A 24969-nucleotide genomic window follows, 5' to 3' on the forward strand; every position below is an offset into this window, starting at 1 on the left:
AAGTGAACATCATTCTGGGATGATCATTAGTGGGAGGGTTGGAAGCAAGACACGAGAAGTAATTCTTCTGCTCTATTCCAGACTGATTATGGCTCTGCTGGAGTATTGTGTCCCATTCTGGATCTTACATTTCAGGAAAAATGTGGACAAACTGGAGAAAGTCCAGAGGAGAGCCACAAAAGTTATTAAAGGTCTAGAAAACATCACCAAGGAGGAAAGATTGAAAAAATTGGGTTTGTTTAGTCTGGAAAAGAGAAGACAGAGCAAACATGGTAACAGTTTTCAAGTACATAAAAGGCTGTTACAAGGAGGAGGGGGAAAAACTGTTCTCCTTAACCTCTGAGGATAGGACAAGAAGTTTAAATTGCAGCAAGGGAAGTTTAGGTTTGACAGGAAGTTTTTCCTAAAAACTGTCAGGGTGGCTAAGCACTGGAACAAATTGCCTAGGGATGTTGTGGAATCTGCATCATTGGAGGTTTTTAAGAACAGGTTAGACAACTAGACCATCCTTGACAGGTGTTTATTACGTAGTCCTGCCTTGAGTTCCAGGGACTGAACTAGATGACCTACTGAGGTCCCTTCCAGCCCTACACTTCTAGGATTCTATGCTCCCTAGCTCTGCAAGCAGAAGGGAATCTATGGGTGTGAATCTTCCCCTTAAGTGAGCATACAATGGCAGGGGACCTGTGCACAGTCAATGGAAAGGCCCAGCTCAGTTGCATTCTCTGTGCTCAGTAGAGTGCATGAACCATTCCCTCGCTACTCCTCCATAGGCACAAAGTGGCAAGAGGAGCCATGCTGTCCTATGGCCCATAGGGCTATCAGCTGCTATCCCATAAAGATGTGTGGTAGCAGGCATGTTCCTTCTACATGTTAGGGAGCTACTTAAGATGTAATGTGCTTTGGGACAGCACAGTCTGCCCAACCCTTTCCGATTGTTTGAGCTGTGCAGGTCATATAATTATTATTTATGAATCAAAAATGTTTCATTGATGCTAATAACTCATAAAAACATTAACAGGAACTCTCCAGTACTGATCTTGTCTGATTAAAGAAACAGATTCTTTCCATACCATTGCAAAGTGACAATACATACTGCATGAAACCAAGCTTTCTGAAACATGATTCTGTCTCATCCATCTGTGGGCATCCAACAGAGCTCTTCTCTATATCGGATTGTGACTCATCAGACCATTACTGCTGGACAATTTTCATTAGCAATTACAGGAAACTACTGCCAGAAAAATAAACACTTACCATAACCATAACAGCAATACAATGAAAAGAACCCTTGTTAATTTACGAGTCTGGCTAATTTGCTCAAACCAGGGTGGATTGATTTAAATCAAAGCAATTTAAAATGACTGATTTTAATTAGCAAGCAGGAAACCTTGATTTACGTAATCGGTTTCAATCATATTTTGCATTTGTACTTTTCAGTTATTTTCATTAATTCTTGGTAGTTGGTAACCATTAAAACATAGACTCATAGATGGTAAGGTCAGAAGGGACCATTATGATGTTATTTGCAACTAAATGTAGCCGTTATGTTAAATTTGTCGCCTTTTTGCTAACCAGCAGGATATACAATATCTACACACATTTATTGAAGCAGTTATATAGCTTAATTTATTCAGATTCTTAGTTTTTCTATTTTTTATCAGTTAGAAAATGGTGAATGATGCATCTCTTACTTACTAGATGATTAATTTTTATTTATGATCTGTGCCAAGTTTTAATTGGATGGAAATTAAAAATCTGATTAAAATGCACAAAAGCATTTTTTTGTTAAATAAAACCACCTTAAATGTGTTGGATACATAAGAAAAAGTTTGTAAAAACACGTTTTGCATTTAAAACTAACTGCTTTTATTAAACAAAGGTGGTATTACCCATAGTTAATTAATTGAACAGATTGTTTCTGGTCACCATGTCCTTCCCGATTCTAGTACTAGTAGATCTCGCTCCCACACCTTCTTTTTTATTCATACATTGCTGGAGTAAACAAGCTTTCTTGCTTTTTCAACTCCCAACTGGTTTCTTAACTTTGAATGAACTAGTCATTGAACTGAATTAGATGAATAAACTGAAATGGAGAAATAGTCTCTTTGCACTGGCAGAAAGGGCTACTGCTGTCAAAAGCCAGGTTAGCACTTCAAACACACACTTGTTTCAAGTGCTTAGCCAGTGAGTTCAAGCAGTTCAGGGTTTGACTTTCTTAATACCTTGTCAGCAAACTTGTACTGCTTAAAAGTTTTTGTATTTAATTTTAATAGATTAGAATAAGTTTAGGCCTTAACATAGATTGTCAATTTCAAATTTCAATGTAAATAGGTTTATTTTTAAAAATAAATCGGGATTTAAATGTTAAAAATCAGATTTTTTTTTTAATGTCTCACCAATTTGTATTCACCTGGCCTCAAACTGACTTGATAATAGGATATGGGGTACTTTGTACTAGGGCTTGTCTATATGGAGAGTTAGTGCACAGCAAGTTAGGGTGTAAATCGACAGCGCACTCGCCTTCTATCACTAACTAGCCTGGGAACCCTGCTACCACACACAAAAAGCTCCCTAGTGCCCTCTGACCTGAGTGCCTTTACTGCAAAGAAGCAGGGTCCGCATGGTGACCTAGTGTGCAGAAAGCTAGTGTGCAGTAGATTTACTCTCCAACTTACTGTGCATTAACTTGCCACATAGACAAGCCCTTAGCCTTTGCCTCCAGAGTCTTCCCACTTCATAAGAGACATGAGTTAGTAAAAGATCTCAGCTCATATTTCCTTCCAGGAATGCTGCCTTCCTAAACAAGGAAAATGGAAACCTTCACTGTGTTGAGTGTTCTCCCTCTTCATTCTTTGCTTAACAAACAAACTCTGCCAGGCAGCATTGTTTGAATCGCAGCCAGTCTGACTCACAGAACAATAGGGTTAGAAGGGACCGCAAGGACCATATGGCTATTGACCCTATGAGTCCCTCAATATCCACAGGCAAAGTGTTCACCATCTGTAATGAGAATTGTTACCATGTCTGACAAACTCACTACACATCACACCCTTTTGTCATAATATTTATCTAAAGTGCATCTTGTAAGCTACCATATGAAAACTAGTGACACTCTGGTCATTAATATCTTGTGCAATATATGTACAGTGAGCATATAAAGAGTTATGCAGGTGTGCTGGAAACGTGTTACTAAAATATGTTGAGTCCAAGCAATCCAAGTAGAGATGATAAGCAGGTTGTCCTAGAGAAAGGAAGGTATATTGACCGGTCTGCCAGCATCAAGCTCTGCAAGCCAGTGGATAATGCATTTGCCTCTGTGGTAAACAGAGTGATCAAGCTAACAGGCAAAGGAGACAACAGTATGGCCTCATTACAAGCAAAAGACATTTGCATCTAAGGTAAATAGAGTAATCAAACCAGCAGGAAAAGGGACCCAGCTCGCTGGAAAACAAACGAGCATGACTGGAGTCTGAACCCCAGGCTCTGAAGGCAAAGACAATGAACTTCAGGGAATATAAGGAGAAGCAAAAAGACATTCTGGTTATCCATCACTTAAGGGACCAAGAGACCTGTGCTCTTTGAATCTGTGAAAGATGGAACCCCACAGCCATGTGGGTTGAAGGTGATGGGAACTGACTCAGTGAGAAATTGCCTGAAACCAAGATTGTAATCTGCTACGCTGTAGACACTGGAAAGCATGTTTTATTTTTGTTTTATTTGTAACCATTGTCTGTTTCTATTATCCTTGGTTACTATCACTTAAATTGTGGTTCTTTATTAATAAACCTTTGTTTGGTTTTAGCATAAAATCATCTCAGCGCGGTGTATTAAAGTGCAGGTCCTCTGCTAAATTAACAGGCTGATGAGTGCTCTTTGGAGGCAGTGGACTTGGTAGTTTGTGTGAGTGTCCAATGTTAGGGGCTGGATACTGCTCTTCTGGGGGGTGTTGGGAACGGTGTTGGGAACTAGAGAGTGACCTGCAATGCCAGGCTGAGACTGGCAGAGTCTCTAGGAGTTTGCTGGGGAGGTAGACAAGCTGCTGACACACAGTTTAAGCTCCTGTAAAGCTTTCTCTTCCTAAGGCAAAGGGTAATACAGTGGCTTACAGTTCTGGACGCCCTGACAAAGCATCCCAATGGCCAACTTCAGTGATACTAAAGCAGAGGAATTCTGATGAGAAGGGTGCCATCTGTTAATGGAGACTGGACTGCCAAATTCAATGCACATTCAAATAAAATCTCTGGCTCAAGTAAATGCAGGGGTAACACAGGACACTCTGGGCCAGATGCTGATCTCCACTGAATGGGTGTACATCTGGAATAACTCCATCAGCAGAGTGACTCCACGAATACATCAGTGCAACAGGGATCACAGTCTCTCCTTTCTTCGTAAAAGAACTATCAAGCTATCTTTGGAAATTGACGCAACTTTCAATATCTGCCAGTGGAGAATTACTAGGTTTTGTTTTGTTTTTTTAACAGGAGTCAGAGCTACTTGCTAACAGTTTTGAGTGGATGAAATGATTGCTGTGAGTCAGAATGTGGGAGACAGAAACTTTCAGCTACTCAATCTAGTATTTACTGGGAAAAAAATGTTCCTGTATCAGCCTAGCAAGAAAAGATAAATGGTGACATCCTCGGTGAAAAGGCTGCTGGTAGTGAACGACACTTCAAAAGAACCTGCAACAGCATCCTCTGCCAAAGATCAAAATGGAATGACCGACATTGTTCCGTCCAGTGAGTGCTACTATAAGGAAACTGAGCAACTGACAGAAAAGTTAGTACCTTCCTTTAGATTTCTTTCACTCAAAATAATAGAGCCCATGGGCTGATGAGCATCTTTTTCAATCTTGCTGAAATTTCAAATTTTGAAATTAAAAAAAAATTGAGTTGGACAAACTTCTGAATTGAAAAAGAAACCTGGTGAAATACTTCTCTTCCCCCCTTTCCCCCCATTATCTCTATATAGCACCATGATGGGCTAAAGAATCTGTAAGGAAAGTTCCCGTATGTGTCGAGTAATTTGCTATGGTTGTGCCAAGGCATGGGAGATGTTTGAAGAAGTCAAAGGGTCGCCATTCACACTGGAGTGCAGTTCTGGGAATGTGCAGCAGAATGGAGAGCTGCAAGCTGCGGCTGAATAAACAGCCTCTGGTTTTTGGGGTGCATGCACAGAGAAAAGACCAGAAGTATTTAATGGAGGTTTACAAGCTCTCCTTGTTTTCCTAAGAAGAACACCATCATTGGTTGACCATATCTATCCCAAACGACTGGAAATTCAAAGGTTAAAAACATAAGAACAGCCATACTGGGTCAGACCAAAGGTCCATCTAGCCCAGCATCCTGTCTTCTGACAGTGGCCAACGCCAGGAGCCTCAGAGGGAAAGAACAGAACAGGTAATCATCAAGTGATCATCCATCCCCTGTTGCTCATTCCCAGCTTCTGGCAAACAGAAGGTTCTGAGCATCTGTACGTCCCACTGCCAGCAGTCGGAGAGGTGAGTGCTTGAGCACCTTTGAAAATATATCAACAGGTGCATGATACAATTCATAAAAAAGCCCCAGTTCCAACTGAAGAGCAGGCTGCTGAACGAGCAGATCACTTATTTTAGGTGTCTAAATATGGGCTTTGAAGAATCCAGGTTTCAATATTTTTGGTCCAATACTCCTAGGCAGAAGCTCTATTAGTGGAAACATACCAATAAATCCAGTCATGGAATTCAATAAAATAAATACGCCAGGACAAATCAGAGATTTGTGTAGGCTCCTCCAGAGAGGGGCATGCAAATTAGATTCTTGCGTGCACATGCACAAAATCTGGTCCGATCTGGGGACTGAAGATCAGGCCCTATATGTCTTTGGAATATTTTACTCTGTGACAGCTGGGTCCATAACTCAAGTTTCAAAGGCTTTTTTTTCCTTTCACCTTGATGTTTTGCATGAAGGAAAGTGGCAGGGGGAGGCTTAAGCATGGGTTCAGAATGCACCCACAGAAACTGCAGCCAGGCCATGGCACATGGGGGTCACACCGCCACTTGGTTTGGTGACTCGTGCTGTGCCCTTGCAAAGCAGCAGCCCTCCAGTGGTCAAGACTGAAGATAACACTGGCAATTGCCGGCAGGAACGGGGAACAATGGCTTCTTTACAGGCTTTTCACATCAAAGCTTCATACACACCTTCTACATTAAAGGAGCCGCTACCCTTTGTCTCCTGTAGAGTTACAGCTGTCTCTCCTCGGCGATGATGTTTTTCATTAGTCACCTCAGATTTCACTGCTTTCTTCCTTACCACAGGCTTTAAGTGCGATGAATCTCATCACACAATGGAAAGAGGGTTCTGAGATGGGTTTTTTATTTTTTGTACATTTTATTGTAAAACCAGAGTTCCACTGTTGATTTGCAGGGGGATTTTTATATGTCCTTTAAGGTTCCTCAGTTAAAACCCCCATCATGGTCTGGCTGCTTGGCCCTGGTGTGGATGCACAAGGAAAAGATGCAGGGCACTTTTCCCACACGTCTGGTCCCCATGTCCCTGAGCCAGCCACACATGCCCACCAGGATGCCCACAGATGCTAACTGCCTCACGGGGAGAAGGGTATGCAGAATTTTGGGATGTGGCCCTACTGCCATTACTGTGCACCAGCTAGCAGAGCTAGGTGGGAACGGGGTGTGTGTGAGATGTTACGTCTTCTCCAGGAGTGGAGTAGTTACCATGCCATGTATGCTGCCTGAAAGCCCCCTTCCTGGGGACTTCCGCTACAGTACAGCCCTTTCACACCACTTAGCTCTATATGCAGCTCTCTTCATTTCAATGCAGGCATAACACAGCAGCTTCTGGCGTACAAATTTTCAGACCAAATTCTGCGCTTCCCTGGACTCATGCTCAGAGCTTCTGAGGAGAGGGTGAGAAAAAGGTGGCTGTAAGCCACCTTTCCAAACTGCTTATCCTGGAGAGATCCCTGGAGGGCACGGATCAGCTAAAATGTCATGTGTTCTGCTCCTAGCCCTGTTACACCATTCTGAGACTGCCAGCAGCAAATATCTCCAAGGACAGGGGATGGGACTCTAGATGGGGAGGGCTCCAAGTTACTACAGAGAATTCGTTCCCAGGTGTCTGGCTGGTGGTACGGTGTCAGACTGCAAACTGGAGCAGGGAACTTGGTTTCTTTGTAATTTTTAGGGTAACGGAGGAATCAGTGATCTATGTTGCCGGTGATTTTTTTAAATATAGAAATGTCAGAATTGAAGTCCTGCATAGGCGAGCTCGTGTATTGATTTAAAGATGCAGGTTGGGTTGTTCCAGCTGAAGGCTGGAGAGACGTAGTTGTGGGTGGTGGAACTTGAGAATGAGAACTAGTGAGTGGAGTGGAGATGGGGTGTGGAACGACGTAGCTGCTCCTTTCCGGCCATGTGGCGTAGCAACCTTCTCTCAAAGGTTATGAAGACACTATTTGCATGGGAGTTTTCCGTGTGTTTAATAAGGCTGCTACTCAAAGGGGCCTGATCCAAAGCCCATTGAAGTCAATGGGGAGCTTTCCATGCCTGTGGATCAGTCCCATGGATAGCTGTCAGGGTCGACATGTAAAATCCCTTGTGTATCCTGCTGCAGAGCCCCAATGTCTTCCATAAGCTCCCCTCTTCCCCAGCCTTGCTCCTCATCAAGGCCCCCGAGTGCGTCATAGCAAAGAAAACTTCGAAAGCAAAAACTCCAAGATCAGTGCACTTCCTTGACTCTAATTGTCTGTCTTCACTATTACTGTGTCCCAGTGATAAAGCAAGCGGCAATCTAACAGTAACAATTCCAACCTCAAACAAATGGCTATTAAGTGGACAACCTGGCACCAACACTTGCCCTTGGATTCAGCTGAAATGATGAATCATAGGAGCAACTACTAAACAATATCTATGACCTTATTCCAGGCTCTCGCCCTCTGCGTCAATATGTGCAGAAAATTATTCTTTCCTCTCAGAGCTTTACTTTTGTCTGTGTAATAATTGCTGAGGATTTGCTTTGCTGCATGTCGATAGTTCAAACCTTTGTCAGGCAGTAGGAATGGTTCAAAGCAATTTACTACCATGCATCACTTTCACTACCCACAAATATATACTGAGCTGGGCTGGACAACTCTTTGTTCATGTCCTAGAAGAAAGGCACATTGTGTATTCAGACAAATATCTGCTCATTGTGAGTGACAGGTAGAGAGACCATATTTTCCTATGCTGAATACCGGCCACATGGTAAAATTACTCATATTCAAGGTAATTCAAAGAACTATGCAGTACAAATGTTCAAATTAACATCAAGTTGACTGAGCCCCTCTTAAAAAGAAATACTGGGTCGTTAGATTCTTTTTATTTACCTTCTCATTAAGGCTTTAGGGTTCAGATGGGGAGAGGTGACAGACACATCTCTCTCACACGGGGGTGGGGGGAGGGGTGTTTGACTGACCGACCCCATGCTCCCTGCCTGGCATTCTCTGACCTCCATGCCTGGCTGGACGCACCCACCTCTCTTGGTACCTTGCACTGCATCATCCCAAGGCAACATGTGGGGGGCATGCAGGGTCACCTAGCTCTCTCTCCCTCCACCTCCCCCCCCACCCCGTGGCTGGAAGCTGCTTGTCCCTTCCTACCATGCACATGGAGTGTTGAATGACTTTTCTTAGCTCCTTGTTTGTTGTGAAGGGACTTTCAAAAACACTCAGCATCCCCTGCTCCTGTTGACCTCAGTGGCAGCCAGGAGGCCCATGCTGAGTGCATTTGAAAAACCCACCCTAGATGCCTGACTCTCGTCTGTCAACAGAGTCTGGGAGGATGAAATGTAAATTCTCTTATTTTCACTTATCGCTAACGGTACGTGCAAACCTTTGGATGTGTCTAGAAGCCAGCTTGGGGGCCCCTTTTTAGAAAATGGGCAGTAATGGATATGGAGCGTGTGTGTGTGTGTATATATACACACACACAATATGAATATATACAATATGTACTGGTGATACCCCTGTACTAAACTATGGTACCGTGTGATAAATCACATTTATCATACAACTTTCATTTTCTCACTTGCCCTCTCCCCACCAGTCCCTCAGTACCACCAACTTTTAACATTTCAAACATCTGAGCAGCTTCAGTTACTATTCGTTTACAGAAACAGCCTGTCAGGAGAGTTCGCCCCTTCCCCGCAAATATAAAATATTTACTCCCAAAAATTCACTGGCTTGATATGTCTGCCAATCAGTATTCAATCCTGGGTTAATGGCAGGTTTAAGGTCCAATACCTTATCAATCACGAGGTCTAGAAAAAGCAGTTGTTTGAACACTGGCTAACCCAATATTTGGTCTCATTGAGTGTAAATGGTATATAACAGAAAAAGATCCAGAGTGGAAATGACGCACCGTTCTTCAGTGCTCTAGCTGCACGCCTAGCAATTTTATTGCCCACTATCTAAATGCCATGTCTGATTTTAAACCCTTTAGAAATACAATAGAAACAGGTTTATAATCGCAGCGAAGATCTACACAGCAATGAGTTATCAGACCAATAGGAATGATTTGCTTTGGGCATTTAACTTACTATCGGACCTTCGGGAAATGAGAAAGGAAAGCTCTATGTTGGGCTTTAGCCCATTATCATCTTTCAGCTTTGCCACACAGAAAGTAAACAAGGGAAAGTAGGGTTATGCAGGCCGTTATTCTCGGTACCCGTGGAGCCATGCTGAGACACAGCAGTAAATAAACTGGCCCATTGTTTTTATCATCACTTTTCTTCTCTTTTACATTAAGGTTTCCACCATCGACCCCGGCACTCTGATGGTGCATCTGTCTTTTGCTGTTTAAAAATGACACTTTGTTTGCAGGTAAGAATGGGAGCACGTGATCTGCGGTACATGCAGGAATGGAGAGATGAAAACAAATCTGACTGCTTTCCATAAACAGATAGCTCACAGCGCCTTCTGCATCTTTGCCGCTTACCTTGCATCTGCCACCGTTGCACGGACCACTGCCCAGGCTACTACAAAGACAGCCGGAAATCCTACAATTATGAAAAGTTAATTGGTTACTGTTCAGAGTAGGTTCATTTGGAAGAATGATGGCATGGGTGAGAAAATTACCTTTTATTTGCACCTTAAGGGAAAGTAAAATAACTACTTGTAAAAGAAGCCAGAAGGAAATGAAGTTCTTATTATTAATAAACCCTGAGCTGTGAAGAAGCAGTATTCAATGTGAGCATGAAAGACAAATTCTAAAAAAAAAAAAGAAAAAAAAAAGTTGATGGGATGGAACGGAGGTCAGAATTTGCACATAAATTTTAGACAGAGCTGAAGGTTTGGAAAACACCCATTCTACACACAACTTTTTGGGCCAGATTCTTGGATGGTGTAATTCAGTGGCTTCATTTACATCAGCTGAGGATCTGTGTCCTTGCCTCCACTGTTTCTTATACACCATGAACCAGAGGACGAGGTGATTATGAGTCATGGAGCTTTTCTCTATAGGATACAGGAACCCAGCCCAGCTTGGAAAAGTTTGACAGTCATTGGTTGGTGTATGTGAAATGAATTGGGTAGCCTCAAGCCAGTTCCAAGTGAACAAAAAGCACTAAACAAAAGCCAGAATCACAGCTGGCAACTTTCGGCTGTCTCAGGCCAAGGCCAAGGAACGTATGGGCGGGAAGCATGAATTATTCTTTCCCTCGAAAAGCTAGTCAAAGAAAGGATTGAGGCAAAGTGGCAGGACAGGGAAATTTGCACTGTTTCTGCCCGCAAGGGAACCTGTTGGCTGGACAGAGGACTTCAGTCTCCTGCAATGTTCTCCCGGCACACGTCTCAGATTGAGTATTTAAAATGCAGCACCACTCATGGGTTGTGTGATGCAAATATAGGGTCTGGGTTTGTTCTCACTGAGGACAGTGGGAGTTTTGCCACTGGCTTCAATGAAGCAAATGCAAAGGTTTCCAGCCACCAGTCTCTAACCTCCCCTGTGAGAGTAAGAATATTTGTAGTGGAATCAAGGCTACCAACCTTTCCCATTTGAAAATAGACAATTATGTGCAAAGTGAGCTACTCCCTTGGGGGAAGATTTGCCATGGTGCAGAGGGCTGGCCCACAGCCCACTGTAGGCCCATTTTGATGGCTTAGGCAGGACGTATGCAGTTCATGGATTTGCTGCAGCTTGTCCGCAGAGCGCCAGATGTGGCCTACTCCTAAGAAAACGATGTCAAAAGTGTATTAAAAATGGTGCTGGTGGTTTCGGGAAGGATTGTTGCCCTTTCAGGATGTTTGTTTTTGGTAACAATTTTCTTAACATAGGAAACCTCCAGATGACAGTTATTGAAAACACTACTGACCTTACTTTGGCCAAATGCATTAGTGGCCTGAGCTAAAGCCAATGGGAATTTTTCCATTGACTTCAATAGGCTTTGGGCAAGGCCCTAAACAACCAATAACAGCAAGAACTTCCTGTGGACTACCATCTGAGCACCAACAGATTACAGCATCTGATGCTGACATTCCTCTTTAAGAGATGAATAGAGTTTTAGAAAGCTGACAGTGCTTTCAGGCTATACTTGCTCAAGAAGTTGTGATTTCTGAGATGCACCATGCAATGCGACCCTCAATACTGACAAAGGCTCAGGTGAGCTACCATTTGCTTCCTCCATTCGTTAATGGAAATAGCATTGTGTGTTCCTGTGATCCTGCAACTCTGAATTTGATTTTGCCATGTGGGGAAAGTTGGTGATAAAGTATTGAATTAAAGTAAAAAAAAAAAAAAAGACAAAGCCTTATGTTTATACTTGAAATGGAAGAGCCATCTCTCTGCACAAACATCATTGCTCTCTACAGAGTGTCTTCTAATGTCATGACTAGTCTCATTTTAAAACACTCAAATGCTGGGTCTTCAGAAGAGCTGAGCAAACAATTGTCCTTTTGCTGTTTGTGAATTCTCTTAGAACAGACTTAGATTCCTACTAATTTGTACCTTATTCAAAATATGGTTCATGAGGACATATCTCAGTCTATAGAGTGCTCTCAAACTATTCTCTGCCTCTCTTGCTTTGGAGATATGCCATTTGTGTTGTGCACTCTTCACTTATATCACCTGGTATTACATACCAGGAAGCCACAATTCCTTCTCTGCTCCAAGCTGGCTCTAGGGAAACAGTAATTTACCCTTGGCCTACACCAATAGTAAATTACCACCTCTGGGGAGCTGGCTCAGATGTACTGTGTGTTGTGGGGGCAGAGCCAATTCCCTGCCACTCTCCACCTGTTCCATCTGGTATGCAATGAACTTCTCCCCAACACCTGAACTTTGTCTACACATGAATTGCGCTAACCCAAAATTTGGACTCAGGGTCCCAGGACCCCAGAGGGTGAGTCAAGCTAGGACCCCGGGTTCAAGCCCTATTGCTTTGCACTGTAGAAACAGCCCCACAGGACTTGTGCTCTGGGAGTTTGCCAAAAGTGCCCCACAATCCCATGGGCTGACTTTGTCCTCTGGACAGTCAAATGTGGTGGACAGTTAAGTTTGCCCACACTGCACCACAAACAAAGGGCTAGAACAGTCACGTTTTGGGAGGGTGAGAGGACGCCTGGGACATGGGTGGCTGGACTCAGGTTCAGACAATGCAGTGTAGATGCTGGAGCCCCAGGTTGGGACCCAGGGTTCAAAAATTCCTAACCTGGGGTTACAAACGAGTGTCGATGCTCAACCCCTAGGTTAACAAACCCCAGGTCTGCTAACTCGTGTTCTACTAACCGTCGGTTACAGTACAGTGTAGACATTCCCTTAGGCACACACAATTATTAGCAAGCTGGGAAGACAGGGATCTGAGAGAAAACCCCAGACATGAACACTGCCAGCCAGGAGGAAGTGTATGCGAGGATCTAGACTTTGAGAGTGAGCCAAACCCTGTATGTCAACATCCATGAACTTTGAGATCCAGATTCAGACTTTTGCAACTCTGTCCATCCCTGTTCAGGAGAGCCTCTGTGGAAGAGAGGATTCTGGCTGATTGCATTTGGTTACGTCAGGACCTGTAGGGTCTACTAAGGGTGGCCTGGAAACAGCAGAGCTATTCAAAAGTATATAGAAGACTCGCTGCTTGTTCCGGGGGCAGGTTTTTCTAACAGTTAAAATGTATTCACCCTAACTGATGTCCACAACATCTAGGAAGGGACTATAGGGCAGGGAAATGATAGACTGCAACAGATGAAAGAAATAGAGAAACAACAATGAAGAGGAAAGAGCGGGGAAGAAAGGAAGGTGTTAATGTCAGATTGGAGAAGGGTATTAGAGAATGAAAGAAACAATGATTAATTCTTTACTTTAAAACATTATTTATTCATTATTTGTATTACTGTAGCCCCCACAAGCCCTTGTCCTAGTCCTGTGCCAGGTGCTGTACAAACACAACACAAAGAGGCTACCTCCCTACCCCAAAGAGCTTAACAATCTAATTGGAAAGTAGAAGATAAAAGACAAAAGGGCCCAATCATCAGCTCGTGTCAACTAGTAAAGCTCCAGTGAAGTCAATTAAGCTACAACCCTTTACAGCAGAGGACCTACCCGGTCCCTTTTGGCACCAAAACAGTATTAAAATTCCCCAGGTGCAAGGGAAGCTCAGTGTGCTTCAGTGTCCAAGTGCTTTTTATTTATGTCTTCCTCAAAGTCAGCTGCAGCTTCTGGCTGTCACAAGGTGCTTTATCCACTTTTATAATTAATAGTAACTGTGACATATATGGCAATTTCCTCCCATACCCTTGAAACACCTTGTCAAGGTTCCTCCCCCACTCTGAACTCTAGGGTACAGATGTGGGGACCTGCATGAAAAACCTCCTAAGCTTATCTTTACCAGCTTAGGTCAAAACTTCCCCAAGGTATAAAATATTCCACCCTTTGTCCTTGGATTGGCCGCTACCACCACCAAACTAATACTGGTTACTGGGGAAGAGCTGTTTGGATGCGTCTTTCCCCCCCAAATACTTCCCAAAACCTTGCACCCCACTTCCTGGACAAGGTTTGGTAAAAAGCCTCACCAATTTGCCTAGGTGACTACAGACCCAGACCCTTGGATCTTAAGAACAATGAACAATCCTCCCAACACTTGCACCCCCCCTTTCCTGGGAAATGTTGGATAAAAAGCCTCACCAATTTGCATAGGTGACCACAGACCCAAACTCTTGGATCTGAGAACAATGAAAAAGCATTCAGTTTTCTTACAAGACGACTTTTAATAAAAATAGAAGTAAATAGAAATAAAGAAATCCCCCCTGTAAAATCAGGATGGTAGATACCTTACAGGGTAATTAGATTCAAAAACATAGAGAACCCCTCTAGGCAAAACCTTAAGTTACAAAAAAGATACACAGACAGAAATAGTTATTCTATTCAGCACAGTTCTTTTCTCAGCCATTTAAAGAAATCATAATCTAACACGTACCTAGCTAGATTACTTACTAAAAGTTCTAAGACTCCATTCCTGGTCTATCCCCAGCAAAGACAGAATATAGACTGACACACAGACCCTTTGTTTCTCTCCCTCCTCCCAGCTTTTGAAAGTATCTTGTCTCCTCATTGGTCATTTTGGTCAGGTGCCAGCGAGGTTACCTTTAGCTTCTTAACCCTTTACAGGTGAGAGGAGCTTTCCCCTGGCCAGGAGGGATTTCAAAGGGGTTTACCCTTCCCTTTATATTTATGACACACCTAATGAAATTAAGCTTAAGTATCTTTCGGGTCCATTTCATTAAATGAAAATTTTATGTATTATTGTAGGCCAGGATTGTATGTAACCTCTCTAAGGAGGTGTTGACCTATGACCCTATTTCATGTATAATTTAGTTTGCTGTGAAATTAGTGACACTGCAGGGCCTAATATTGATAGCTTTATTCGATTGGGACATGCTAGGGGGCAAAGAGGAGAATCCCGATAATTGGGTTATTTGGCTTTGCTCTGGTTAAGGCCTACTCTATTAGTGTGAGAAGCTTTGTCATGCTAAAGTGAGAAGGTGAAAAGGTAACTGTGTTTGATTGGGGCGATTGAGACAGGAAGGCAAAGGGTTAACTGTAGAAGTTCTCATGTGCAGTTCTAGTCAGGAATGGCCGAAGGCCTGTGTGCCTATCAATATTTAAGGGGGGGCTACCTCCTACTCTTGTTAATGACAAAGTTTTAGCCACTCAAAGGCTCTGCATACAACTCAAAGGCTATAAGCACTTGAATTGGGTGGTAATAGTGTGGACAACTTTATTTGAATGATAATCACAATATATTACTAATTACAAAGGTATATATAATTATTTAAAAGAAGGAACCTCTGCGTATCAGACAATAATGGAAGCTTAGTTATTCACAGGTTTGAGAGGCTGCGTAGCTATGTATTTTGTAAGCCATAGAGAAGGGCCACCAGCTGTAATGGAAGTAAAAAGGTTTATGTAAAATGTGTACATTACCTGGACTTTTCCCCACACACACTACAAATCTGTTTGCCTTTAATCATTAAAAGACAAATAATCATAAAGCTATTATTTAATTAGTTTATCAAGTTTAAAGTTAAAGGCATTAATTAATTCAAAGGACCACACTGAATAATATGCCAAACAAGAATGGATTTTTGGACAATACATGTGAAGCGGATTTCCTGGGGAAAACACTAAGGAGAGGTAAATGCTAATTCCCCACTTCTGGTAATGCAACCCCCCCTGCCTTTTGAAGCTATGCCTGGAGGAGAGGACCTTTGTCTACTGATTATCTGTCTCTGGAATCTCAAGATCAAAATGCCCAAACCATATAAAGGAAAGACTAACCTCTTCCATGTGGGTGCGAGTTCTGAGCTAAGGCTGTTATGAAAGTGTCACCACAGAAAATAAAACCTTTGGTGGGGTTTGAAGGACTGACTCCCACCAGATCTCAAGATTAGAGTTGGGCTGATCTCTGGTATGCTTATTAGCTTGCCTGTAGGGTCTTTGATTGTTTTTAATTTGTTGTCTCTGTAATGCTTTCACCTTAAGAATAAATGTGCTTGCTTAGAAAGAACTGTGTGATAATTCATAACTGTTGGCAATTACAGCTGTTCATGGCCCCTAGAATGAAAGCAGCGTGCAGACGCTGGCCTTTTTAGGCAGTCTGGCTTGCTGGGAATATCAGAACTATGGGAACATGCAGGCTGGAAACCCCCCGGTCATAGGAAGGAGAGAGATGTGGGTCTCTACACAAGAAAGATGACAGCTAAGGAGCAGTGAGCCTAGAGTGGCTGCCCTTGGTAGACCAGCAAGGGGAAATACACAGTGCAGTAGCCCTGAACTGTGACACTAACCAAGACACAGAGATTAAGTGACTCCCTCCCTGTCACCACAAACACATATCCTAAGATCATACCATGAGCAAGTGCGTTTCAAGCCTGTTTTAGATGGACCGGCCCTAAAAAGACAACTGAGAATGGTGGGGTGTATGTGAATAATAAACCAAGAAAAGCAGCCAGGAGCCAAGCTCACACTCCACTCTAATGAAGCTAATAAATCAAAGCACTGGAGGAATGTATGAACTCTTTTACTTCAGATGACTCAGCACACAGAAAGAAAAGGAGTACTTGTGGCACCTTAGAGACTAACAAATTTATTTGAGCATAGGCTTTCGTAAGGTGAATGCCACTGAATACCACTGAATGCATCGGATGAAGTGAGCTGTAGCTCACAAAAGCCTATGCTCAAATAAATTTGTTAGTCTCTAAGGTGCCACAAGTACTCCTTTTCTTTTTGCAAATACAGACTCGAAAAAATTCAGATTTGGCAACATCAAAATGTTTTGCAAGTTCGTGTTGGCTTCCCCAAGTTATTGTTTAGAAAAAAAACAGGTTGAAAAAACCCTGAAACAATTTTCTCAGCCCTTATTCTTTGTCCCCCTCTCCTGCCACACACTATCAGCTGAGTAGCACAGGCCTGAAAAAAGTTTTAATGTCTCCTTGCTTTTTGATGCATATTAGAAAGTGGGCTCCTTTCTGAATGATGCACTCTGCCGGGTGTTTACCGTCTGCTGGAAGAGTATCTGCTGGAGAGCGGGCGCGCTGAGGCCAGAGAGGAACAGCGTTTAAATCACAAGGGCAGGCCTTACCGCATGAAACACTTCGCAGTGGAGTTCACCTTGCCCAGCTTGTCAAGGAAGGAAGGGGGGCTGACAGCCGGGATGCTAAATAGGCTGGTTCACCTGTCCAGTTTCATGAGGGAAAGTGGGAAGGGGGAAGCATGGAACGAACAAACTGCATTAATCTCAAGTACTCCCACCATCCGCTCACATAGCTGTATATAACCCCTTGAGCACCACAGCTGGTGTGCATCAGGGAGCATGACATTTTACCCTAACCTTCACTGGGCTGGGCATAAACTTGAAAGAACTCTACAATGCACAGGAGTACGACTACACACATGGCCCTTCCGTGGTCGCACGGTGAACACCCATAGGGCTGATTATGCTGCAGCCTGGCAGTTGATCACACATGAAAGACAGGGAATATGGGCTCCAATCAATTAACTAAAAATGGTGGCCTGGAATGAAGAGCTGAATAAAAATTGCTAGGGGTCTCATTTATACCAGCTTTACATAGATTGACCTCAGAGACATTACTCCTCTTAGAACAGTGTGAGCAGAAGGAGAATCAGGCCCTAAGTCTGCCCTCGGATCAGCCTACTATCTTGAATACAGTCGTTAACTCAAAGCAGTACTTGGCACATACCCTCATCCTTTTCTTTACCCACCCTTTCCTGACCATGCACTTGACTGCTTAGTCCCTACATCCCAAGCCCTAAAGTGGCTAGATGATTAAATTTGGTCTCCCCTCTGAACAAGCTGTGTGATGCATTATGGGAGTCATACGGCTCAGGTGCATCATGGGAGATGTAGTCTGGCCAGAGAGCCCAGCCCACACTAGAAAATGGGGGCAACAAGTAGCTGAACCACATCTCCTATGAGGCAATACAGCACCACTGGAAGAAGCAATTTAATCATTTCAAGTCAATTCAACAAACCAGAGCTTTAATGTTTTCATTCAGAAATATAGAAAACTTAGCTGTGATCAAAAATGCTGAAACAAAAATGTTTCACCATTTCCAAATCGAAGAACACATGTTGAAATACCGGAATTTCCCATAGGACAGACATTCCAAGTTTTGTTCAGCTCAATTCAATATGTTTTGTGTGGACTATTTATAGAGATCCTAAGCAAACTATTTTAGAAGCCATTCTTGGAATTGGTGTCTGGGAAGCAGCTGCGATGTACTTTATCAAAAATATGTTAGTTTAGAAAAAAATTAAATAAATATAATAGTAAATGAGCATGCAGAATACAGCGTTGGCATGGAAACCAGCAAGTGTTGTGTGCTCCTCTCTTCAAGTACTTTCTTTTCCTTGAGCTGCCAACTGAGATTTGAACATTACCATGATCAGAACATACAGATGTTCAGTTATCAGCAAGACCATGGCAATGGTGGCTGAAAAATAATTGCTTAATGCTGCAATATGTATGATCTTGTCCTTATAAGGCATTATTGGAAGGGTCTGTGGAAAAGTACCCATGCGGAAGTGTATTGTTCGAGAATGCCACTGAAAACCCTCTATAATTCTGTTAAAGTGTATGGAAAACAGAGCAGCTTGCCACCCTGCGTGGGGCTATGCTGACTCTCCTGGCATATATGCTTGCATAAAATAAAAGCCTCAGGCAATTCTGATTCCTAAAACAACGAGTGGTTAATTTTCCGCCACACATCCAAAGTAAATATGCAGATAAAAGGCCCACGCAAAGCAAGAAGTGACTGAAGAGGAAGTAACTGACGGCCTTTATGTAAATAATGGTATCATAGCAGTTGGTGATTGAAAAGGCCTATTTGGTCACCGCAACCATCCCTTTACAGAGGCAGGCTATAAGTCTATATGAAAGGGCTACTGAACTCAGCAGAAAGAGTGAAAAGTAGCTTGAAAATAATAATCCCCAAATACTAGTAGTTTTTAAAAAAAAAAAAAAAAAATCACAAGGGACTCCACATTTTCAAAATGAAAAGTTATGAGAAGGAGAAATGTGCTAGGAGATCTCCATATCAAATCCACCTTCAGCCCATCTTTATTCTCCATGGTAGGACTGCCACTGGCCTAGGGATTATGGGCTAGATTTCTGAAGGTAGTTCAAGGAGTTAGACACCAAATTTAGCTCTCGGTAGGCCCACTGAAGTCATAAGATGAATTTGACACATCATGCTTCATGTCCCTGTTCGTTCAGCATTAGCACTTGGGAAAGCAGCTCTGTTCTCTAATTACCCTCCACATCATCTACTGCTGTAAACCAAAACTGATAGCTTTCCAGACCTTTAAAAATCGGGCCCCTAACCTTTGAAACAATCCAAATGTAGCCCTGCACGTTCCAGGGGGACTGGGGTGTCTAACTCTCTTCGGATCCTTTGAAAATCATAGCCTACATTTCTAAAGTACCTTCCATCCAGACATCTCAAAGGCTATTACACACAATAACACCACACAGAGCCCCTGTGAGTTAATGAGTATTACACCTAATGTGTTTTGATGTAGTGAAGCTGGCATGGGAGGTTAAACGATTTGGCCAAGCTCACATAGATAGACATGCCTATGTCAGAGCGAGGGATAGAACCTGGACGTATCCAATCAAGCATTTCCTATCAGTGTGTCTTAATAGATTAACTCAAAGCTTTGGCAGATGATGGCAAGCAGGGCTGCACCCTGAAAGCTGCTAAGGAGATTTGGAAAGCGATACGTTTTTGCTTACAGCAACAGGCGATGGGGAGGGTACGTAGAGAGGAGCGCTGCTTTCCCAAGTGCTAATGCTGGAATGAACAGACACATTCAACAGGATGTGTCAAATTCATGCGATGACTTCAATGGGCCTGCTCCAGAGCTCCCTTTGGCCCAGGATATTTTTCCTCTGGAGTGTTCTTCATTCACAAGAAAAAGCAGCCTGCTTGCTCCTGAAAAGAGTTGTGTTACTTTAAGAGACTAACCAGAGATGGGAGAAACTCATGATGTTTTGGGTTTCCTGAAATGTTTAGATATATAAAAATAAATAAATAAATAAAGCCCAAACTTCCCCCCCTGTACTGTAACCTTCCTTTCCATTTCTCCCTTACCAGGGAAATTGATTTTAAAAACCAGGCAACGAGCCCTGTTTGGATCAGGCCCTCGCATAGGCACTCAGATACAATGCTGATGCAGGGCCATATAAACATCTAACTAGTTAGCCAGATGGATTGAAAACCTCTTCAAAGCAGGTATTACCTGCATCTCCAGAGAAACATTTCATTTCTATTCCCCTGTCCCGCAAGTCCTGAGACACACCCCAGTCTACGTGCACATCGATGAGCCTGTGACAGCCTTGGCTAACAGAGCCGGGTCTTTTCGCTCAGGTAGTCAAGGCTTGTAGCGCACGAGGTCCTGGGTCAATCCAACCTCCATACAACCCACTACTGCTGCCCCGCCGAGGAGCGTGGAGTCAGTTACTTCTCTTGGAGATTTTGAGAGGACAGTAAAGAACGGTCCTGTGCATAAACAAGGTCTCTCTCTTGTTCAGTTCTCTTTGGTACGAAAAGAGTAGCCTTAGATCCGTGTTACTGCACTGCGAACATTTAATCAAAGACACTTTATGGCGCCTGTCTCACATTGCAGTGCTTATTTATCTATTCACTGCAGATACCATCCCCCTAGCAGCACTTAGAATCATAGAATATCAGGGTTGGAAGGGATCTCAGGAGGTCATCTAGTCCAACTCCCTGCTCAAAGCAGGACCAATCCCCAATTTTTGGCCCCAGATCCCTAAATGCCCCCCTCAAAGATTGAACTCACAACCCTGGGTTTAGCAGGCCAATACTCAAACCGCTGAGCTATCCCTCCCCCACTTGTTACAGGGAAGCCTCCATTTACAGTGTCTTATGCCAGAATCACCACTTAGTATCAAGGATGAAATGTCAGTGGTGAACCATCATGCCACACCATTAATAGATTTTTAAGGCCAGAAGGGACCACTGTGGTCACCTAGTCTGAACTCCTGCATAATAGAGGTCAGGGAACCTCACCCAGTAATTTCTGCATCCAGCCCATAATGTCTGGTTGAGCTATAGTACAGCTAATAGAAAGATAGAGTCTGCAAGTGCTGGAGAAGCCACATCATCTCTAGATAAGCTGTTCCAAAGATGAATGACCTTCACTGTTCGGTTCTGAGTTGAATCCAGAACTAGAAAGACAAGGAAGGGGGGAGCTGTTTACGCTTGGATCAGCTGTGGAGAACACGAGTTTCAGCCTGGTAAATATCCTTTTTTCTCCCTCATGAATTTCCTTTTCAGAGCCCCCACCACCTGTCAATTTCACCAGCGTTAACTTCATTTCCCCCATTTCAGAAAAGTTAAAAATATTGAAATACAAAATGAAGTTAACCTCAGATCTCTTTACAGACCAAACAGAGAACACACTTCACTGTGAAAGCAAAAGGAATCAGACAACGGATCTTAACTGCAGTGACTGTTTATAGAGGGGATGGTATAAGACTGCCTACAATGGCACTTGTCCCATCCGTGACTGCTAATAGAAAATATCTCCAGTGGCCAGATATGGGACACCAGCTGGGGAGAACTCTGTGTAACTACAGAGAATTCTTTCCCAGTTGTCTGGCTGGTGGGTCTTGTCCACATGCTCAGGGCTAACTGATCGCCATATTTGGGGTCAGGAAGGAATTTTCCTCCAGGTCAGATTGACTGAGACTCTGGGGGCATGGGGGATTTCACCTTCCTCTGCAGCATGTAGAATGAGTCACTTGATGGAATGAACTAGAATAAATGATGAATTCTCTGTACCTTGAAGTCTTTAAATGATTAATTGAGGACGTCAGTAACACAGACACTGGTTATGGGCCTATTACAAGAGTAGGTGGGTGAGATTTTGTGGCTTGCGATGTGCAGAAGGTCAGACTAGATAATCATGATGGATCCTTCTGGCTTTAAAGTCTATGAGTCTAATGCAAGACTATGAGAACGCAATACCAGTGTAAGAAGTTCAACCTGAGGATGACTGTTGAAGAGACCCAGTGCAGTAAGTAACCTCCTGCCATTTCTCTTCTGAGGCTTGTGGTCAATCCCTAGTTCTGGACACGGATAAATTCTGCTCAGTTACACTGGTTTAAATCGGGAGTAACACCATTGACAGGAGCAGATTTACATGAAGGGACTCAGTGGAATTTGGCTTAATCTCTGCAAATTCATAGATCCTTCTTGAACAGATAATAATGGCCAGTGTATTGATATATGAAATAAGCTAACAGGAGGACAGGAGATTCACCTCTCTCTGGAGTATGGAGAGGACCAAATATCCAATTATCTCTTATTTTAATTTATAGTGAGGCTTTTCTGTGGTGCTCCCCACCATACCATGTTTAGCTTGCAATTAAGCACTTCACATGATTTGCTTTGCCCTCACAACACCCCTGGAAGTAGGGATGTATTATTATCCCCATTTCAGAGTCGGGAAATGGAGAAGTTAAGTCACTTGCCTCAGGCTGTACAGGAGTCAGTGGCAGAGCTTTACCTCCTGTGTTCACCAGTGGTGCTCAACACAATCAACTTCCTGTAACTACTGGTGGCCCTGGATTATTGCTGGACATAGGTCCTTCCTGTCTTTTTCTTTGTGTCTCATGTGATAAAACAGAGCAATGGGGATAGTAAAATAGCAGAATCCTTTCCCTCTGAGAAGCCTGATGAAAAGATGCAAGGAACAGAAGAGTCCCATATACCTTACCCCAGCCTATCAAGGTGAAACCCCACAGGTATTTGGTATCCGAAAAGAAAGCCACGAAGATTAGGCTGTGCAGGTAGAGGCCTTCAACCAGGATCCAGTAGTAGTTGGTGGCTAAGAAGTAAATAAACATCACAACCGCAATCTTGCACCCCACCTGTCAAGGAACCCAAACAGAAAGATAATGGGTTACCATTCCTGGATACAGCAACCATCCAAGAACTGCATCTGTAATTTTCACTCCATGCATCTGAAGAAGTGGGGTTTTTTACCCATGAAAGCTTATGCCCAAATAAATCTGTTCGTCTTTAATGTGCCACCAGACTCCTCGTTGTTTTTGTGAATACAGACTAACATGGCTACCCCCAAAACTTGACATTATGCTACTAAACCCTTTGCACATGGCTCTTATTCTGACAACTTTAACATGTCTTATTTAAAGAGATAGGAACAGGTAGCAAGGCCATCCTTAGCACAGTGTCAAGTCTTTGTGTAAAATCAACAGTTCTCCTTGCTTTGTAAGGACCATTTGTGGATGAATTAGTGCTTGTGAAAGTGGAGAGCTAACAGCTTTTCTTTGAGACAGCTAGAGAGAGGGCGAGCGCTGTAAAAGCTTCCCACACCCCCGCTGCTCTGCTAAGGCAGCTTCATTGTGACCTGCTAATGCAGTCCTGCGTCTGACTCGAGCAGAAAATGACAAGTGGGTCAGATTTTGCAAGGAGGACAGCCAGGGTGACCTGAACAAATAAGCAAAAGTAAGTCAGTCTCATCCCCATTAACAAAGAGAAGGATTCACAATAGAAACAAGTAGACAAGTACTGAAATCTGGGGAACAATTTTCAAAGGTGCTTAAGTCAGAGGTTCTCAACCAGGTGTACGTAAACCCCTGGGGGTAGGCAGGTCTCCCAGGGAGTACATTAACTCATCTAGATATTTGCCTAGTTTTACAACAGGCTACATAAAAAGCATTAGCAAAGTCAGTACAATGTAAAATTTCATGGAGACAGTGACTTGTTTAATACTGCTCTACATACTATACACTGAAATGTAAGTACAATATTTATATTCCAATTCATTTGTTTTATAATTATATGGTAAAAATGAGAAAGTGTGCTGTGACACTTCTGTATTTTTAGGTCTGATTTTGTAAGTTTTTAAGTGAGGTAAAACTTGGGGACATGCAAAACAAATCAGAGTCCTGAAAGGGGTACAGAAGTCTGGAAAGGTTGAGAGCCACTGGCTTGAGTGACTTAGGAATCCAAGTCCCATATTTAAAAGTGTCAAGCACTTAAGTGAGGATCTTAAAGGTATTTAGGCACCTAAAGATGAAGATAGGGGCCTAGTGGGATTTTCAGACATGCCTAGGCACCTAATTCCCATTCGCGCCTATGCACTTCTGAAAATCCCACCAGGCATCTATCTTCACCTTTCAGCCCCTAAATACCTTTAAAAATCTGGCCCTAGGAGCCAGAGCCTCACAGGCCCCCAACTTCCATTGACATCAATACCTTTGAGGATCTGGGCCTCAGGAGCTTAAGTTACTTTAAGAAAATGAGACTTTGGCCCATTGCATACTGAATTTTCAAGAGCCTGATCTTCAGGATCAGCCTGATATTTTATACTGATTCACCACAGTAATACTTCACCACTCTGGAAGGAATACAGATTGTCCTAAAAGGGGCATAACAACTCAGAGAACAGTTAACTAGCAGGCTGACTGTTTTCCCCGAGGGTCAGTGCTTACGTATTGTGACTTGTCAATTGCAGGTGCCACTACAGTGCTCTGGAGGTCACTCATCAGCAGCGAGTCCAGCTCTTTGACTCCTCTGTGCGTATGCACAACTTTGTCCTTGATAAAGATGCTGGCAGCTCTTAGCATGAAAGAGACAAAGAGATGCATGTGGATGCAATTCCTGGTGCAGTGCAGCCTCCTGTGGGACGAAAAGGATAATTTAGAAGAGGTTATTGAATTCAGCCAGCAAAAGGGCAAAATTTTGCAGTAGGCTCTGGGATAATCTATGGCCAAGCTCAGCAAGTTCAATACTTCCACATCCCTCGACTTAGGGTACGTCTACACTACCCGCCGGATTGGCGGGTAGTGATCGATCTATAGGGGATCGATTTATCACATCTAGTGTAGACGCGATAAATCGATCCCTGATCACTCTGCCGTCGACTCCTG

At 43.1% G+C, this 24969-nt stretch overlaps 1 protein-coding gene across 1 annotated transcript in view; it reads right to left on the reverse strand.

Moving 5' to 3' along the window:
- The window catches only part of PTH2R (parathyroid hormone 2 receptor), a 107130-nt gene that overhangs the window by 24553 nt on the left and 57608 nt on the right, over nucleotides 1-24969 (reverse strand). The window contains exons 6-8 of the mRNA XM_084642623.1: nucleotides 24532-24718; nucleotides 22791-22944; nucleotides 9971-10031 (exon numbers count right to left, since the gene is read on the reverse strand). Of these exons, the coding sequence (XP_084498749.1) occupies nucleotides 9971-10031; nucleotides 22791-22944; nucleotides 24532-24718 (402 nt within the window). The remainder of the gene's footprint in view (nucleotides 1-9970; nucleotides 10032-22790; nucleotides 22945-24531; nucleotides 24719-24969) is intronic.

Source organism: Lepidochelys olivacea (assembly GCF_965140295.1).
Source record: "Lepidochelys olivacea isolate rLepOli2 genome assembly, chromosome: 11".
NCBI lineage: Eukaryota > Metazoa > Chordata > Testudines > Cheloniidae > Lepidochelys > Lepidochelys olivacea.